Raw genomic sequence first — 21,331 nt, 5'->3', positions numbered from 1 at the left:
CGTAAAAAGTGAGGGCTCTGTGGTGTAATGGTAGCACATTCACCCGGCAAGTGAGAGATCGGGTTCGAGTCCCGGCGGAGCAAGTACTTTTTGCGATTCAATGCTTATTGAAATAAATTATATATATATAAAACTGTATGTTTGAATAATTTTACACAGGCTAAATAGAAAGCACAAAAGCTAAATTTAATTATGTTCAAATATTTACTTTTACAATACCGGTACAGTTTTTGCAATCGTTAACTGTAACAAAGAAAATAATTAATATTTGAGCAAAACACAAGTTTCAACAATAATACCTCTTGGCTAGTGTGGCAAACACTGCCAGAAATTATTTAAGAAAATTCTGAATCGATTTCTATGTACCTCAAAATGCACTTTTAAAGCTACAAACAAATTTTATGTATACTATGTATAATCTCTCTCCTTCTCACGCTTCCTGCTATTTTTATTCAGCAGTGGCATATCACAGATGGTGATTTGACCCGTCACATCGTCCACAACATAAGTACACATTTCAGTAAGTATTAAGATTGGTTGTTTCACCAAACGCTTGCAATATTAATCAATAGTTACAGTCGTAGCATATGGTTATAAAATGGATTTATCTTAGTATTACTTTTTCCTCAATATTATATATTATAAAAGAGTATTTTTAAACTTTGATACAGCTAGGTACAGAATGTCTTATTTCATTGGGTGAAATTAGCCTCTCTAGAAACCCTCTCTGACACTTAATGTGGAGTTCAATAGCTCCCCAGCCAGGACATATTTTTCTTATTTTTACAGCTAGGTCTTGGTAACTAATAATTTAGATACAGTTCCAAAAGTTCCGTAACTATAACACCTACGCATAAACGAGCTACACACTTCTATCCGGCCTACTCTACACGACAGCCGCACAACGACTCCGACACAACCTCCGCTCTCCGCTTACTATCCTAGGCAGGAATCCTCCTACCAGAAATATCCACGAGAATTCCAGATAGTAGGAGGCTTCCATTGTTAAATCTATGACCTAAAGGCTATCCAGCTGGCTATCGTGTTCGCGGCTACTAATATATTACGCGCCAAATTCAAATCTATAGTGCCACTTGCCGCAAGCTGACCCTACTTGTCCACCTCCTACCTCTGTCCCTGACTGCAACCAGACATACCACTTAAAAAGCTCCAGTGATTGCCAGGCAGCCTATGCTTTGGATAATTGTCAACCCAAATGTAGAAAAAGTTGAGGATCAATTGGATTGCTGGAAAATCGCTCATACCATACACCTTAAAATAAAACTGTCCAACCAGCATCAGCAAAATTGGACCATTTGCATCACACAGAGTATCCAGTTATTATTTTATATTGAAGAATATACACAATAGGGATGAACTTTGTAGAAAGGTTTATTCCAGGAAAAGATTGATACCTATATTAATTTAAAAATTTAATTATATAAGGTTTACAAGAAATACATATTCTACAGTCCTCATTCAAGCAAGGAAACAGATTCTGAAGTGTCTTGACAGCGTAGAACTATCCCCAGGAGAAGCAGGATAGCTCCCAAGCCTCCGCTAAGCAAGAGGATGCCCCAGCCTCCCCACTTTGAGAAGGGGTAGAGAGGATGCATCAGAGCTGCCAAGTCAGGAGTCAGGATAGCATACTGATCCAACCAGTACATCGGCATATAGATTCTGCTTAAGTTACTGAAAAAACTGACCATGACAAGAGTAGAATCAGTCCTTTATTCAACTTAAGTTTGTTATCAAATCTAGTGCTACAACAACTAAGACAATCTTTTTATGTTAAGTTAATAATACGTAAATAACAGTGTTATTGATATGTATTATGAAGATATTGTCAAGAAGGTGACAATCGATCTTTGGCAGACCATGATAAAGTTTGAAGAACATTACAAACACGATATGCTGTTGATATTCTGGTGACACGTTCATGTTTACATGTTAATACGTGTTCATTTCATTTATGCTCACCAGTTGTGTAACTAAGGGAGGATGATAGTGATAGAATCCCCTCAATAGTCATAAATATTAAAAAAGCATATTTATAACACCAATCCAACTTGCTTGATATACATCAGTTAAATGTTTTACTGCTTATGAATTAGGCCTATCTAATTAATTTAAATTTATATTTATTCAGATTCATTCCATAGCCCCAGTGTGGTGTGCTCTTCAATCACATTCATCTTCCAAAGCCAATACACCACTGATGCTCACTAATCCCTATCACACTTACGATTATTCTCTAGCGTTATAAACAGTTATAGTAAAGTATTCAGCACAATTTTCGTATCTCTTGTAGTCTTGGTAGGCCACTGACAAGGAATACACTAAAAGTTCAAAATACTATAAATGATTGTTAAAATTACATTATAACTGTAAAATATAATTTTAAAATGTGTAGAAAGGCCGTGGCATGTTCTTTCCCCTGTCACACTTCAACTACAACTGTACTGGTGCTGCTTGCAGTAATTACTCTACATTGTTTGTTGGTTATTAAGTACAACACTGTGCACATAACGTAGATATAGTGGGAAGGGTTGATTGATCCAGTTTGAATGTTTAGGTTAGCTTCAGTATAGATCATGAGATATAGTATCTCATCAGTTCTGTGACAGCGCCAGATTCCAGATGCTGCACTAAGAGGAAGGTGAACTGGAGTTAAACTCAACACTCATATTGTGCCAATGTTATGAATCGATGTAAAAGCTTATTCTTGTAAATTTAATATAACAATTTTTTACAAAAGCAGAGCTAATATGATATTAACAAATGGGTGAAATGGCTGACGTACTCTGTAAATACAGCATTTTGTGTGTGTGTGTGTGTGTGTGTGTGTGTGTGTGTGTGTGTGTGTGTGTGTAATAGTGTTTAACTGTGTACAAAGGTGGAAAGAAGATGTTATTATTGTGTCTTCAATCTCCATTCTACATTCTATATACTTATATAAGTAGAAGTACGGATGTTAAGTTCAGCTCTATTTAACCTTCCACTTAGTGCAGCCTCTGAAGTCTTAACACTATGACAGACTTGACTCCTGGAATCTGGAGTCAACATCCATCTGAAGAGACCAAAAACAGTTGGTGACGAAGCTCAAAACGAACCAAGTGGAAGGTGAAATGGAGTTAAACTCAACATTTGCATTGAATCAACTCTTCCTACCATTACTCTTCGCTATAAGTAGAAGTAATTATGTATATTGATGAATTTGGTCTTCAAATAGCAAAATACTTGTAAATGAGGCTTGTATATTTGACTTGAAGCAAATCGTATCTATACCTATACCTACGTCAGATTCCAGAAGCGGGAGGTGAAATGGAGCTACACTCAACATTTGCATTTAATCAACCCTTCCCACCGTAGCTACGTTATTTGTAGAAAATTCGGTTGCTCTGTCATGCTTTGGGATTAAAGCATATCTAAAATATTGTAGTGCACTCAATTGTACAGCTGGTGATAAAATGAGAATACCTCGATCTTCATCTAGATTACACTGGATAGCTGATGGGTAAACCAGACAGAGCTCTTTTGTAGTTTAGGTGTCTCTCATGTCAAAACGATGCAAAGAGTTTGTTTTGAACTTCTTCATCACTAACCTTATTGTATCTCTTTAGAGGAGATTCTAGATGTGAAGTCTCTGACAGCGTCAGATTTCAAACATTGTACTAAGTGGAAGATTAAATGGAGCTAAACTCAACATGTATACATAAGCCAACCATTCCCACCATAGTTATGTTACGGGCATAACTATAAATTACCTCCATATTATACATTACTAATACAAGTAAAACTAGTTGGTCAAAAACATGTGGAACTTACGGTCTCTGTAATAAAAAAAGAGAACTGCTCTAAAAAAACACTGAAGGTGTGAAAATGAACTCGATATTATTAAGTTACTGTTACAAATTAAGTGACTATAAACAATACACAATATAGAAAATAATTAACGAAATGCAGTTAAGAAGCATATTCCTTATAGAGAAATGAGAATAAAGAACATTTTCTATTCTCATTTAATTACTTCTGAAATATTCATAAAAAACGTATCTTATTAACACTTACGTCATGTTTGGTATCGGTTCCATGAGCAAGTTTGTTTGTAACCTAACTCGTACAACCAGTGGTACAGACGTAAGCTGCAAAATTGCACTTACGTTAGGTTTTTTAAGTTAATATAAAACAAATCATTATTGTAACATCTAATGAATATAATGGCATGGGATGTTATAATGAATCAAATCAAATCATGTATTGCCAAACAACTTTTCAGTGCAGGCATCCATCATGTTATTTTTTTTAATAGTTACAGTTATTGTACCAAAACTATCATTTTACACTAAATACTAATCAATAATAATACTAAAGTTTTTACAAATGAATCATTTTCTGTAATATGGAAAAAACTATATATATATATATATATATATATATATATATATATATATATATATATATATATATATACAGAAAAAATATAAATAAATAAATAAATATATATATATTGCACTAACATTGGTAAAAGCAAAATAATTAAAAAAAAATAACCAATAACAATTAAAACTTAATGTAAAAAAGTCTTCTATGGAGTATGAACAGTATTCTGTAATTATTTTTAACGTATCTTTTAAACGAATGAAGAGGGAGTTCTTTTATTTTTGTATGCAAAAAGTTAAAAAAATATAATACTGCTACCATAAAAACGTGATTAAGACTAATTAGTTTGAAGCGATTTCTGGTTTCATAGCTGTGTACTTTTGAATAATCCTTAATTCCCTGTCTATTCCTGTTCACAATGTCAAACACTGCAAGATATAAGTAGAAAAACTGTTGGAATTCTATGCTTTAAAAATAGTGGTGAACAGTGTTCATAATTCCTGGCTCCAGACATGATTCGTAAAGCTCTTTTCTGCAGCAAAAATACGTGTGAGATTTCACGAGTGGTGCCCCCATACAATAGTGCAGTAAGAACTATGGCTATGAACATGGGCATAATATAAACTCTTTGATTTAATATATTTTGGCATATTATTATTGATTTATAATATTCAATTATCAACATTGGGAATGCATTTTTTCATAAAAATACAATGCATATATTGCTTTAGGCAGTTAATGGAATCACAGATTGTAGATTTGAAATGGAATGATCTACAAATAGGCATTTCTTATGGCCATCCAATAAAACTATTCTGTATGTTATTATTTAGCAACTTTCAATGTTCATTTGATGTGAATTAGTACATTTTAAGATCCAAGTGCTAGAATTATACTTTTAAAAAATGTTTAGATATGCTTGGTATTCTTTTATTTGATTATTACAGATTTTAAAAGTTTTTATTTATATTGTTTGTACTCACTGGGCTATTTGTACTCACATTAGCAAGTGACATGAAGAACGAGTGTTTACTAGCGTTAGGTTCCAGTCCACTGATTGCTTCCAAGTAACTGGGATCTGCATGGAGGAAGTGGGGCAGGGAGATAAACAAGGGGGCTCGTTTACAGGCCGATATATCCCGCACACCTATAGACACAGCAACACCACTTCTCACTGGTTGGATATTTGTGGACTGCTTTATTATCTACAATCATACTTTTATATTTTATAACACTAACACTAATATACACAGTATACCCAGCAGGGATCACTTCTGGCTGGTTTATACTTACCAGATGAGACCACCACTGGGCACAGCCAAAACCGACGTGTCACTTAAATCTGGACAACCTTATGGATGTCCAGGAGCAGCACATCACTAACCACAAATGTCGAGATTCTGGGGTTCATGGTCAATTCGATAGGTCTAGTCTACTGTGGGAGATGACTGTTGGAGTTGGTGGGTTTTGTTCCCTAACCTCAGAGGTTTTTGATAGCCTCAAAAAGAGTGTGCCACCCCCTGCCTACTTTGACTGGAGAGGCTGGTTCAAAGCTGGCATTCCCTTCTTCTGGGGAGACATGACTTTGAGATTTAGTTCCTTAATTCTTCCTCATGGAACTCCAAAGGAAGCGACCCCTACTCTTAACCTTACCCATCCTGAATATCCTGTCACTACGGAAGCAGTGCAAAGGTCTTACAGGACTAAGTGCAATTTATAAACTTCTTGTCCTAAGAGAAATAACAAAACACAGTAGGCCTATATCTAGCAGCTAAATTAAGAACCCCTATAACTTCTAGATTCAAACATGACAATAATACATATAATAGCACTTATTTTAAGATATACTTGAATAATGAATTAATAAACGGAACAAAAGTTCACTGAGAAAATGTAAAAGTGATTTCAACCACAGAGTAACTTACAGCAAGGGTGACATATCTGCTTTATCACATGTTCATATTTTTGTACATTGGAGAGGATAAGTCGTATGCTCTCAAGTGGTAACAATGGTAACAATGAAGATATGAGTATCAATCAGAGTTTTATAACTTGATAAGGTCCATCATCTTAAACAGCAAAATTTCATAATTCAAATCCGGACTTAAAGCATTATAAATAAAGAGATAGAGTTAGAGATTAATGTAAGGAAATCAGTCATTTACCAGAAGCAGGACATGTTTGGCGAGGACAATAACAAGTCTCATTGTTGCTGAACATGGACTCGGTGGCTCGGTACTGGACCCCAGGTATGTTGTTTAGTTCCACAAGTTTTTCGTAATCAAGGGTGTATACTCTGGAACAGAATAACTTAATGCAATGTAGTGTATGTAGTTTGCAAATCTAACTTATTAAGCTAAGTCCATACTAACCTACAAATGCGGCATTGAAGAGTGTGAACTAGATCCATTTAATGTGGATAGATGCAACCAATTACCATTTGTAAATCTAACTTATCAAACTAAGTCCATACTAACCCATAAATGTAGGTATTGAAGAGTTTTAACTGGATCTGTTGAAAGTAGATAGGTGCAACCACTTACCATATTTTGTAAATCTAACTTATAAAACTATGTCCAAACTAATTCACAAATGTCAGTATTGAAGAGTGTGAACTAGATCTGTTCGAATGGGGATAGGTGCAACCAATGACCATTTGTAAATCTAAAATATCTAAGCCTATACTAACCCACTCATGTTGATATTGAAGAGTGTGAACTACATCTATTTGAACAGCTAGATTGAATAGGGACAACAAATTACAATTTGTAAATCTAACGTACCAAACTAAGTCCATACTAACCCACAAATGTCAGTGTTGAAGAGTGTGAACTGGGGCTGTTTGAATGTGGAGAGAGGCAACACATTACCAATCGTTGACTTGACCTGTCCACAATCTCCCGGGTAACAGCCTGTACTAGAAACATAATTTTGTGGTACACTGATTAGTGATGTAAGTAATAGTGGTTGTCTATACACCCAGAGCAAATTATAACTTACAAACAGTATTAATTGATGTTATATATATTCATATAACATCATACAGTATATTCATACAGTTTGTTTAACAGTAAATCTTAATTAGGCTTTTAATGAGTTGCTCGATGAATGTTCTACATCAAATGCTATCAGCTTCACTTTACTATATACCTAAACACGTATTGCAACAAACGTATACTCGTACACATACATACAATGTCTGAAATCATGTATCAGAGCGAAACAATACGGTAATAATACATAGTTATTTTTTATTATATTAACCTTGTAGTAATTACATATAATTCCATTACAATTTTCTGATAAAAACAGGGATGACAGTAATATAATTGGGAAGAGCCTGCATGGGCCGAGGGCCTGTGCATATGCTCTGGTCGTGAGTATTGGAACTCTAAATTTATAATAGGCCAGATGTTATTATAAGTAAAAGAAAAAAAACAGTAGTTTTATAATTTTTGAGATTATTAAAGGGTTATAGAATTTATTTTTAACCTGACTGGGTGGCAATGACAACGGTGAGCACACAGGCAATTGATGAGTCACATTGATAATGATATACATACATACAACCGAGTGTAAATCTAGTTTTGTTGCACTGTCGTATCAATTATTAATTAATTATAAGTGAGGGAGGGTTAGAAGTTCAGCGATAACAAGGGACAATAAGTCTATCTACTTCTTCGCCATCTAACGATAGTAACCAATCCTTCACGCGTTTTTTAAACCAGTTAAGGTTTTAACACCTAATCTTAACATATAAACATCTATATTGCTAGCATATTAAACAATACCTTGTTTCATAGTTCCAACTAGTAAGTAGACCAAGGCTCTCGATGTCTTTCTGCCCAGTGTACATGGTGATCACTCCATCAAATGTAGCCGACATATTACGCTGAAATATAATTTAAATGTTATTGTTTACAACAGTTTTTATACTAAATTATTGTACTTAATGATATATTTTTATTTCAGTGTTGATGACCTAACTTAAAATATGTTCTACATATACAAAACTTAAAACACTGCTGAGCCTACCATATATCTACAGATGGAGGAATTTAGCTACGCGCGGAACCCAAATACTACCCTTTCAACAAACAAGCGCTATCTGTGTGACGGGTTGCGTTTACGTGCTAGCCGCTGAGATGAAGGCGCAATAATATTTTTTAACATCAGTTTAAACTCACGTTTTCAATTTGTCGATTAGCATCAACAAATAAGTTATTTTTAAAAACACGATAACAAGACTATAACAATTTAGTCAAAAAAAGTATATGTCCTTATTATTGCTATTATTTGAATTTCTATAATATTATTTAATTTTTAATGAATTCAATAATATTTAGTTAATTAAAATACTGGAATAAGTATAATTTTATAACAACAAATGTAACCTACAACGTTTTTTTATTGGAGTTCTTTAATCCTATTACACACTTATCGAGTCATCTAATTAAGTAACTGTTTTACATTGTCGGCATTTTTGTGTAGCAAAACTTGCCTTGCACTCATTACTAACCATCAGTTTTTAAGCTCACCGTTTATTTCAGTCACAACTCGCTGCTGGAGCAGTTCTTTGACAAGCCTTCGACAACAGAATATTAACGGTTTGATGGTCTGTTTCCTTTATAAATTTATAAGCATTACTCTCCCTTTAAATTTTGACTTTAACTCAGCCATTATCAGTAAACACAAATTTCCAGTAACCACCACACTCAGCACCATCACAAAACAGACTGATTTTTAGCGAGTGAGATGAGTTTAGTTTTTCAGTACGATTCAGAGAAAGCAGGCTGTCGTCGTTCAGTTATAGGAAATGTTTTCGGGAAGCAACCCCCCACCAATCATCACACACTCAAGGCCACATGCGCAGGTAAAGTCCTCGAACTGTACTCTGTGGACAGTTGTGCAAATTTACTCAGGTGTGTGAAGTTCAAAATAGAACAAATTTAAAACTGCTGTATCAATAACTAATAATGTTAAAGTTAGAAAATGTATAGGTGAGTAAGGATTTGATCTGCTTACAGCCAATGATAATTACACACTTGTCAGAGGATTTTATAATATTTTTCCAACAACTAGGAAAATTCTCTAAATTAAATGATGTATTATACCAATAAAACATTAGACTGTCATAGTGCTTGTCAAGTTATAAAAACAATAAATACTAAATAACAATTCAAAAACTAACTTAAACACTATTGAAATTAAATTCGGCTATTGCCATTTATATAAATTTAATGAATGTAAATAAAAGTCGTTTGACAGGTACTTGATCTTCCGACCATATGTTAGTTTGGTTATTTAAAAACGCATATGTGACAGAAATGGCCAAGTACAATATAATTGAATCGTAAATTGTAAGGGCTCTGTGGTGTAGTGGTAGCACACTCACCCAACAAGTGAGAGATCCGGGTTTGAGTCCTGGCGGAGCAAGTACTTTTTGTGATTCAATGTTTGTTAAAATTAAAACACTAGTAAGTTGAAGGAAACAGGATTTTTCCGGACATTTGCCATCGTTAAGTGAAACAAGAAAACAGTAACACTACGTTTCGAGATCTGCAATCTGATCTCTTCTTCAGGTAAAGAACTAACCTAATACATAATTACAAACTAGGTTAAAATAAACAAATCTTACTAAAGCGTTGTGGCACGCCTGAGTCAGGAATCACAACCTACATGTTGTATGTCAACTTCACTAACACTAAAGTCTCTTCGAAAATCCTGAATGAAGCGGAAATATCAGTATTATCCAAGGGTTTAAACTTTTCTGTGGCACAAAAATCGGTAAAGGCACTGGATTTCGTAACTGGAATTGAGTCGGCTGTTTCACAGTTACCTGAGGAACAGGGTGACCGCTTCCGCTGCGAGGCCAGTCTTTTACTCAGAAAAATTCCTCCCACAAAACCCAATTTAACAATAGAGGAGAAAAAGGCCAGGTCGATCCTTGGGAAAGATGACACGGTCAAAATTTTACCTGCCGACAAAGGCAACGCTACTGTGGTACTTGACTCAGTAGCGTATAAAGAAAAGATTGCGGAAACTTTAAATACTGGCAAATATACAGTTTTAAATAAAGACCCCGACTGATTCATTTGAACGCAAAGTAGCAAACACCTTAAGAAAACATAAAGAATTTTTTTCAGATAAATTTAGATCTAAATTAACTCCTCACCACTCCAAAATCCCCCATATGTATGGCCTTCCCAAAATCCACAAACCTACCATCCCTCTCTCCCGGCCCATCATTAGTTCTCGTGATTCACCTTGCAGGGAATTGTCTAAAGTCCTCTTGGACATCTTAACACCATTGGTAGGAAAAACTGACTCTTTCATCAAAAATTCCAGGGATTTCGTAGAGAAGTCAAAATCCCTAAAGTTGACTGAAACTGACAAACTGGTAAGTTTTGATGTCGAAAGTCTATTTACAAATGTACCAGTTCCAGAAACTCTCGGAATTATTAAATCACGTCTCAAAGAAGACCAAACATTAAAGGATAGAACTAAACTTCCCGTGCCAGTAATTATGGAACTGTTAGAACTATGCACTCAATGCAATTATTTTGAGTTAGAGGGTAAAATTTACCGTCAAGATGAGGGATGGCAATGGGTTCTCCACTGTCTCCTATTTTCGCCAATATCTTTATGGAGGAATTCGAGCGAAAAGCTTTGGCTTCAGCTCAGTTCAAACCGAAGATTTGGTGGAGGTATGTGGATGATACCTTTGTTATTTTTTCTCATGGAGACATTGAATTAAATAATTTTTTGAATCACATTAATAGTATTTCTCCTTCCATCCGCCTCACAATGGAAGTGGAAGTCCAAAACAAGCTTCCCTTTTTGGATGTGTGTGTATTAAGAGATAGGGATGTCCTTAAGACAACTGTTTTTCGAAAGATAACACACACAGGAAAATATTTAAATTATCAATCCAACCATCAAAAATCTGTCAAAGAAGGAGTAGCCTACTCTCGTTGTTTGATAGAGCAGCAAAGAGCTTGTGCTCAGATAAAGATGGACTAAAAGAAGAATTTAAGAAAAATTGAATCGGATCTCAGAAGCAATGGATACCCTCAATTAGTAATTAATAAGTGCAAACGAACCAGAAGAATCATTCCTGAGTCAGAAAAACAGAATTGTGATAAATTTGCGTTTATGTCAATCCCTTATGTGCCGGGATTATCGGAGAAAATTAGAAGAGTAGGTAGAAAGTACAACATTAGAACCGCGTTTAAAACATACAACACTCTTAGACAAAGTCTCGTAAAAACAAAACCAAAAAATGGCACACAGGATTCCAAAAAACTGTGTTTACAGTATAAAATGTAGCTGCAATAGGGAATACATAGGCGAGACAAAAAGACCACTAAACATAAGGATAAAAGAACACAAAGAAAACACGAGAAAGGGTTTTCACAGAAAAGTCAAAAATTGCACACCATTGTTGGTCCGAAGACCATCATATGAATTGGGATGAAGCCCACATAATACATCGGGAAACCACATTTCTTCAAAAGGAAATTAATTGAGGCAACATACATTAAATTGGCAGACCAACCAATCAGTCAACCATCAGTCGAGATTAGGCCGCTTTGGTTGCCAATTCTAAAAAATGAACTAAAGAGAATACCAAAAGTATCAAACGGATCGGATATTTGCAATAAACCAATGCGGAGTCACAATATGGTTTTAAGAAGTTCATCTCGCATGAACCAATAATAACGAAAGGGCCCATTCCTGTTCCCCTTCCCTTGTATTTCCGCCATCTTGTTTTAGCCGGCCGTCACGATTACCATTGGCTACCCCCTCTGGTCAGTCGTAAATGGTTAGTAGACGAGTGAAGACATATTGTGACCTGTATTCCGTAGTTTAGTTTAATGATTGGTGTTTTGTATAGTTTTTTCATTAAGTGCATGTCTTTAGTGTTAGTGAAGTTGACATACAACATGTAGGTTGTGATTCCTGACTCAGGCGTGCCACAACGCTTTAGTAAGATTTGTTTATTTTAACCTAGTTTGTAATTATGTATTAGGTTAGTTCTTTACCTGAAGAAGAGATCAGATTGCAGATCTCGAAACGTAGTGTTACTGTTTTCTTGTTTCACTTAACGATGGCAAATGTCCGGAAAAATCCTGTTTCCTTCACAATCCTTCCATCGTCAAAAACAAAAATAACCTTCAAACAAAGAACTAGTAAGTTTTAATTTCAATAAGCTAAAAGCTAGGTGAAGTATGATTTTCAGATCTTATTTTCTGGTAAATTTGGAGAAAAATCATAAAAAAGTATAAATTCCAGTTTGAGGCATTTATTCTATAATATATTTTTTTTTAATCCTTTAATGTAGGAATCTCCCTCCATGCTAAAGGTAGTAGCAAATTATTAAAAAATGCTAACTGTTGTTAGAGAAAGATGTTAAAATGGGTTGTTCTGTGTTTGCAGGTAGAGAATGACTATTATATGTTATGTAGTTATGATAAGTGACCGTTTAAGAAAGTTTTCTGTTTAAATGTACTAGTAATGGATTTAATCACTTACAGGAAATTTTAAAAACAGAGATAATATCAAATGTAGTGAGCGAACTAACAATAGGTAGAATACCTGGACTGGAGAAATCACTATACAATATTCTTTTGTATACGCAAAGGATGGATATAAGAATAGCTCACAGGCTATGAAATCAGGGTAATTCAATTTTACTTATAAATTTATTCACTCTACACTTTGGCCGAATAAAGATACGTGTACTTTATTGAAGTTACATGAACAAATCAAGTAATAGATTTAAAAATAAACAATTGTAAGGATTGTACATTCCACATATTCTATGGCAAGGTAAAATTTGGTGTGGTGAAATTTGGTGAGATAAAATTTGATAAGGTGAAATTTGGTGAGGTGAAATTTACAGTATGTACTCATAATGGATAGTGAATAATATTGACTAATAAAATAGGTAGAGGGACAATTAGGTGATTGAGAAATAGAAAGAAACACTGAACTTGTTGGTCTTTTTTTATTGTTTTAATTTAAAAGCAGTGTAGATCTCACATTTTCTGATTGTTACATTTTTCTATGAGTTACTTGTAATGTAGAGAGCTCACATGTGGTGTAGCGAGAGATACGGGAGATTCTAGCGAATTCCAAAAATATACCATTATATTTTCCCCACCCCTCTACCATAGTGTCTGCCCACTCCAATGTCACCTCATTATGCGAATTGTGTACATGTGCCTTATTCAACTTAAGACTGTCATTTTAGTCATTTATAGTATAGTTAACATAGTGCATTATTTAATAGTACCGTACTCGTAATTTAGGAAACAACGAAATTTATTGATAGTTCTTGTATGTTTAACATGTATTGTGCCTATTTAAGAATATACTTATTATTAAAATTTCCAAATTTGTGGTAACTATTACAAGGCGGCCGACTCTTTTGTATTTGTGTTTATCAATGCTTTTTTAATGCGTGTGGTTTAAATAATAAATTGATAACTACAAAAGTATCAATATAATTATTAATACTAAATAATGTTAAGATCATATTTAAATAATAACAAAAATTAGAATTACTAACCAATGATTTTTTTTCAATAATAGACAAAAATACAACAATAACAACAATCAAAACAGTATGATTAATAATATTATCTAAACAAAATTTTTCTAATTAAAGAAAAAATATAGTCAAATTATTTATTGTAATTACAAATTAAATACATAATGTTATTTTATTCTGAAACTTAAGTAAAATTATTCATTTTGTAGCACACCCAATGTTTTTAGAAAAGCATGAAAAGTGATTGACTGGCGAAGGGTGCATTCTTCCCAATGCTCCACTTGTGAGCTCCACACAGTAGAGAAATGTGTGTGACACTATTACGATTAATTTGTTATCTGTTTCACAGCACATCTCAGCATCTGGCAGGCAAGAACACTATATGCTACAGAATACTAAGTTAGTATTAGAATACGGTCACCATGAAACAATACAAAAAGTTACTTGTTCCACAAACACACATAGTTAGGTTGGATTCATGATTACAACAGAATACAGTAAGCAGTAATAGTTGTTATTCCTTATAAAGTTGTGTATTTCTATGAATGAATAATGATTGAATCTTGAATATTTAAGAAAAACAAGTTTAGTACACACAAGTGAAATTTGAATTCATAGTAGAAATATATTACTTGCAAATGGTGGTATGTTTTCTTTATTGATGAAATATTAAACATTGCTTTTTATTGAAAAATCTGACACTACTGTCTAAAAATGTTTGAACAGTGCAGTACAAGTGTAAGCCCTCCGATATTAGCCAGAGAGGCTCATGGTTAATAAAAGGGATAGCGTTTTGCTGCCACCACCCTAGCTCGTAGGGAAATTTAGAATAGTGGTTGAGAAGGGTCTTTGAAATGATTACTCACGTTTCTCCTTTGTTTGAGTCCAATCTATATTCAAAATGCACTAAAACACTCGTAGGCGCACCCAAACTACTATATGTGTACCGGTGTGTTCGCATCTCACTCCACCAAAATAGACTTACTTCACACACTCTACATTGCCAATCCCTCCGCCTACCTCCGAGCCCTCAACTCGACTGCCGACCCGTGCTGACGAGTGCTGACCCTTGCATTTCCTCAGCACGGCCAGTCACCTCACATCACGCGGTTAAAGGGACTTGGGTTAGTCCAGTTAATTTACACACTGTGTAATTACTAAAATACCATCTAAAAATTACTATATTAAAATAGTAGTGTGCGTGCGCGCTACATCACTCTCCCTTTCAGGAAAGATGGATCATACAGAATTTTCATGGTGATACATCTTAGATTCTCAGAATATAACAAACATTTACAATACTTCAAAAAAAAAAAATGTATAGGATAACATTTTACATTACATCATTTTCTCACAACTTAAAAGGACAAAATAGTATTTTAGGCTGCGTAAGTTCTTATAATCTACAATTTAATTCTACTTGACATTGACAATCACTTAAGATATATGTCCTCCTAAATACATTACATTTCTTGAGCTTGGCAAGTCCCCACATATTTATAACAAATATAGTCTTTGCAACACTGACCTGACTGGTTCAGCACTACAATGAATTTCACAATACCGTACTTCAAGGCGGGCTTGGTGTATTGAATTGAACAAAGGAAGACTCCTGAATAATTTCTGCGAGCGGAGTTCCATGTTCTACTCGAATGGTTGGGGCTTGCCGCTCAGCAACTGAGGACATCCTCGCACAGGTTGGCATTTTCCTGTGACAAAACAAAAACTACGCAAAGTACACTATTCAAAATGAACAAAATAAACATTGAAACTATGATAATGTAGAAATAGTTCAGTGGGGTTTCTATACTTTCTTTTGATACTAGGGTACAAAACATGTGTATCATTTAAAAGCTTGTTAAGGTCTAGTTCTATGTGATTATCTTTAAGATTGTCCTTGACTTTTTGCATTGTTTCAAATAACAAGCTACTGTTTTTAAAGATTAGATTTTCTTCGTGAGATAGCAACAGATTAATCTTTGGGATGTGCAAATGGTTAATGTCAAATTTATATTTTATATTTCCTTGAGTCCTCGAGAATAACTTATTATATTTACCAAAGATAGCGCAACTTGAAGCCTGTTTTAATATTCCAGACTTGTTTAAAGTTAATTCTAAATAACCTAGATGTGGTGGAGAGATAACTGAGTTTTCTCCATCAGAACTCCTCATACAGTTAAGTATGACTTTATATGGTTCCTTTAGGCTATAGATCCAATCATTGCCGTTTTGGATCCATACAGGTGAAGTTACATTTATGGTTAAGGTTCGTGAACATTTTTCTGTGACTAGGTTAGATCCCATGAATAGAGCGAATATACAATCATTAACGCTATGATGCAATACATTTATAGAGTTAGGACACAAATAAAAATGACTTAGTCTACACTGACTTAGTGTGTTAAAATCGATAGGTGCATAATACTGTCCTCTCTTTGGAGATCAACAAATAATCAACTTGTACATTCCATTTTAAACCAATGTTGAAGGTTTGTTTGGTACAATGGAATAACTTCTACTTTATAAAGTTCAAGACGTCTGTCTTGCGAACTTAAAGGTACAGTTACGATCAATCTAATTCCTGTCTTGGTGGCTAAAGCATGAGCAGTGCAAAAGGTGTAATACATAAATACGTCCTCTTCATTAAACTGGTATAATTAGTTTCAAATGACGAGGTATGACTTTTCCTATGTCAAGCAATATGTTTACAAACTCATGGGGTGGTAGTAATTTGCTGCTTATTCTACCTGTGTTTACTAATTCTAAAGCTTGCCTAAACTCAACAATTCTTAACTTTGCTTCATCTATGGTTTGACCTAAATGACGTGCTAGACTGACGGATTTTAAATGTTTTGTTAATGAACGATGTAGCATAATGTTTTCTTGTTCGAATCCTTGGAGTGAAGTGATTAACATGCTATTTGAATGAGTAAGTTTAGTCATTATCTCTGATATGGCTTTAGTATTTGTTACCATCTTTTCATTCATGTCTTTCATTAAGGTGATTTGGTTTTCTCTAGAACTCAACAGTGATCCGCTAATCTTTTTTATCTCTTCAACTTTACTATTAACTTGTTCCATATCTTCGCTAGTGGGCACACCAAACAACCATTTCAATGCATATCCTCCTGCATCAAACTAGTCCTCGCTTGGAGCGTTCTGTAGGTAGAAGCCTAAATAAGTCACTCACATCGGATTCATACTGGTCTATCCCGGTCTTAATTCTACTATATTCGAAAGCAAAGTCCTCATCCCACACATTTACACTAGTGTTCGTATAATAAACTAAGTCTGTGCACAATGTCTTAAGTGACTCAAGTTCGTCTCTTATTTCTATCATATTAAAATCTAATACAATCTTCCATTCATCCTCGGAAATAATTGTGTCATGAAGTTTCTTGAAAACGATTCCCTGTGTCATTTCATTCTCTGCCATTCCTGTCTCGACAAAGAGTACAAGTATTCCTGAAATCATCATTTAGATCCTAATAATTGTTTACTTCATGAATATCCTGACTTATTCGAATTTATTTTATTACGTACAGCTTGATCTTATGTTTCTTATCTTAACCCTGCGTAGATATAAACTTCTTTCCTTATAGTGTACTCAATCACACATTTGAATTGTTTGGATCCTTTAATTTGGCTTTTATTCACACACCTTGCATACCCATTCATCAACATTCGTTTCACAGTCATACAACATTCATACTCACGCATACAACCCATTCAATTCGGAGTAACTATTGCATTCTACTTTGTACGTGGTACTCTAAAACATCTTTTACTTACACATCAGACAAGAAGCATAACATACTAACGAGGAATATTTTTAGTGTATCATATAACATCCTCAAATAACAAACAATACATAATTATTCAATACATTGCGTTTACTTTTAACTACTAAATAAACGATGCAATACGCGTTCACTGTCATAACAATATGTATATACATTCCTATTATTTAATAAACTTCATAGTCTTTGAATCTACACGGTTTTTCTTCTATCTCTTATGGATCTAAAAGGGCCTGGTCGCTCTTCTGCGGTTCCTGGGCTTGGTTCTCTCCTGTCTTGTTCTTCATTTTGTCCGGCTACTCTATTGAATGCCTCTTCATGGTCTTCGGTCTCTTCAATGATTTCTTCCTGTTCTTCTTCTTCTGCTACCTGAGCAGCTTTTGGATCATTTTGGCTACTTCCTTGTTCTTGCAACTTAAACTCGGTGACAGGTTTTACTCGATTCACATGTACAGTTACATTCTTCCTTTTAATTCGGAGTACGACATTCAAATCTGATATAACCTTGACAATTGTGTATGGACCTTTCCATGGTCTAGACAACTTCCTCACTCTTCCTTTTTTCACTTGGGGCACGTGAAGGTATACTCGTTGGCCCTCTTCAAATTTATTTAGCTTAGAATTCTTGTCGTATTGTCTCTCTTTTGCTGGGTTCTTGCATGGTCTTGGCATTGTTGAGACAAATTCCTTACGGCATTCAACTTCATCTTAAGATCTTCGACATAATCAGGGTAACCCATCATCTTCTTCTGTGATCAATAGATCATCTTCTAAGGGAGTCTTCATCTCTCTTCCAAAGACTAGCTCAAAAGGAGAAAAATCCTGTTGAATCATGCACTTGAGAGTTATAAGCCATATTTACCATCGGTAGGAGCTCGTCCCAGTCTGTTTGATTTCGGTTGACATAATGACTTAGCATCTTGGGTATGGATCTATGAACTCTTTCTGTTCTACCATTGCTCATGGGATGATATGCGGTGGTTTGAAGTTTCTTTATTCTTAGTAGAGCACACATGCTTTTCATTATTTCGGATGTGAAATTTGAGCCTTGATCAGTAATTAATTCACAGGGTACTCCCATCTTCGTAATGACTCTCTGCACAAGTGCTCGGGCTATTGTTTCTGCAGTTTGGTCTGGCAATGCAATAAACTCTCCGTACCTTGTAAAATGATCTATAACTTGTCAGTATGTATTTGTTTTTGGAGCTTGTTAGGGGTAATGGGCCAACAATGTCACACGAAATCCGGTATCCAAATTCTGTACTTTCTTGAAATTTACCTAAAGGTGCTTTAGTTTTTCCGTAATCCATTCTTTTATTGCATGGATCACATGCTCTGATAAAGGAGACAACATCTAATTTCATTTTCGGCCAATAAAAACTTTTCTTGGATTCTTAACATCGTCTTCTTGATACCTCCATGACCTGCTGTCGGGATATCATGGTGTAAACGAATAACCTTCTCTCTTAACCGTCTTGGAACGACTATCAGTTGTCTGTCCTGCCTCTTTATATAGATGACTCCTTGTGGACTTGTTTTTGAACTGAGGGTATTTTTTCAATCTCTGGCACTCTTCATCCTTACATTGATTTTCTTTAATGCTGTCCACATCCAATATAGGTAGACTTTCCACAGTATTCTTGCACACAATTCTGCTCAGACAATCAGCGTTTTGATTTTTTATCCCTGGTTTATGGAATACCTTGTAGTCATATTCAGCCAATTTCAGTGCCCATCTAGTGAGTCTACTCGAAGGATCTTTTAGCGACAGCAGCCATCTGATTGCGCTGTGATCAGTATACAAGGAGAATGATCGTCCGTACAGGTAGCATCGGAAATACTTTACTGCCCATACAACTGCTAAAAAGTTCTTTTTTCTGTTACTGTATAATTCTGCTCAGCAGAGTTTAACTGTCTTGACGCATAGGCGATAGGGTGTTCTATTCCATTAATCACTTGTCCTAATACTGCGCCAAGTGCAACATTACTTGCATCAGTGCTTAAGACGAATTCCTTGGAGAAATTTGGATACACTAATAAAGGTTCAGTTACAAGGATGGTCTTCAATTTTTCAAATGATGTTTCCGCTTCTTCGTTCCACTCAAACTTTTGGTCTTTTTTGGTTAATTTTGTCAGAGGTTTAGCGATGTCGGCAAATTTCGGTACATGCCTCCTATAGTAACTACATAGTCCTATAAATCCACGAAGTTCCTTTTCATTCTTGGGTCTTGGAAAATTTTTGACAGCTTCAATCTTATTCTGACATGGTTTGATTCCATCTCTCGATACAACATGGCCTAGGAAGTTAATTTTCAGACTTTGCTATTTGGCATTTCTTCAACTGGATACTCAAATTTACCTCTTGAAATCTCTCTAGAACTTCACTAAGATCTTTAGCGTGCTGATCAATACTCGAACTGAAGATTAGGATATCATCCATGTAGGGCAAACATGCTTTTCCTTTCAGACCTGTGAGAGTAGTATCAACCAATCGTTGAAATACAGAAGGAGAATTGATCAATCCCATTGGCATGCGTGTATATTCATAATGACCATCAGGAGTACTGAAGGCCGTCTTCTCTTGACTTTCAGGGTGCATTTTTACCTGATAGAAACCTGAATTCAGATCCAGTGCCGAGAAGTACTGACTGCCTCCTAACATGTCTAAAGTTTCATGTATATCTGGAAGGGGATATATTTCCGGAACTGTAATTTTATTGAGTTTCCCGATAGTCTACACATAGACGATAACTGATGGTACCATCAGAGCCTGCTTTCTTGGGGACAATGATTACCGGTGCTGACCATGGGGAAGTACTGGGTACAATTACACCTTTATCTAATTGTTTCTTGTATCAAATTTTGTAGAGTACCTCTCTGTGATTGTGGCACTCTGTAAGGTTTCTTATTGATCGGAGGATGTTGGCTCGTGTTGATTTTGTGAGTAACTAAAGAAGTACACCCCAAATTCTCTATTCCTCCTAAGCTAAATAGACGCTTGTAGCGTTGGAGAACATTTTTTAATTTATTTTGGTCTTCAGTTGGGAGGTGCTTTAATTTTTCTTCAAGTTTTCCATTGAATTCCTCTGTCCTATTTTGTGTTAGATTTACTCGTTTCCATGCTCCTTTATTTGCTTCACTGTGTGGCTCTTCTATTTTGCAGAGCAGCGTATTCTTGTATATCACTAAATTTTCAGAGGTGATATTTATGATTTTGGTCCAACACATTCCTTTATTCACTTTTGAAAGGCTTCTAGCGACATTGATGCCATGAACTTTTACTAACGCTGGTTCTGTAATTACTGTTTTCCTTCCATTTGTTCCATTTGATCCTTTTTGTTTTTGCTTAATTTTACTTGAATAAGCATTTCTGAACGGGCAGGCACGTTGATGTTTGTGCGACTATACGCTAAAATGTCAGGTATTTCTTCCTTCAGGATTTGTTTTGGTGGATTAAGGTTTGTTGAACTTGTTTCGTGGGAACATTGAACAATGCCAATGCCACTTCTCCTGCTTCGAGTTACAGGGGATTCTCTTTCATGGAAACTGCATGCTATCTTGTTTCCAATACTCAGAGACTTATTCTCAAGGT

At 35.1% G+C, this 21,331-nt stretch overlaps 1 protein-coding gene across 1 annotated transcript in view; it reads right to left on the bottom strand.

Annotated features, from left to right (window-relative positions):
- Positions 1–1,420: 1,420 nt before the first annotated feature.
- Positions 1,421–21,331, bottom strand: part of LOC124358112 (protein croquemort-like) — a 43,694-nt gene continuing 23,783 nt past the window's right edge. Inside the window, exons 4-9 of the mRNA XM_046810406.1 lie at positions 8,175–8,275; positions 7,187–7,300; positions 6,549–6,679; positions 5,385–5,530; positions 4,072–4,145; positions 1,421–1,701 (exon numbers count right to left, since the gene is read on the bottom strand). Of these exons, the coding sequence (XP_046666362.1) occupies positions 1,476–1,701; positions 4,072–4,145; positions 5,385–5,530; positions 6,549–6,679; positions 7,187–7,300; positions 8,175–8,275 (792 nt within the window). The 3' untranslated portion in view covers positions 1,421–1,475. The remainder of the gene's footprint in view (positions 1,702–4,071; positions 4,146–5,384; positions 5,531–6,548; positions 6,680–7,186; positions 7,301–8,174; positions 8,276–21,331) is intronic.

This window comes from Homalodisca vitripennis, chromosome 3 (genome assembly GCF_021130785.1).
Source record: "Homalodisca vitripennis isolate AUS2020 chromosome 3, UT_GWSS_2.1, whole genome shotgun sequence".
Lineage (NCBI taxonomy): Eukaryota > Metazoa > Arthropoda > Insecta > Hemiptera > Cicadellidae > Homalodisca > Homalodisca vitripennis.
This window is presented reverse-complemented; position numbering and strand designations above follow the sequence as displayed.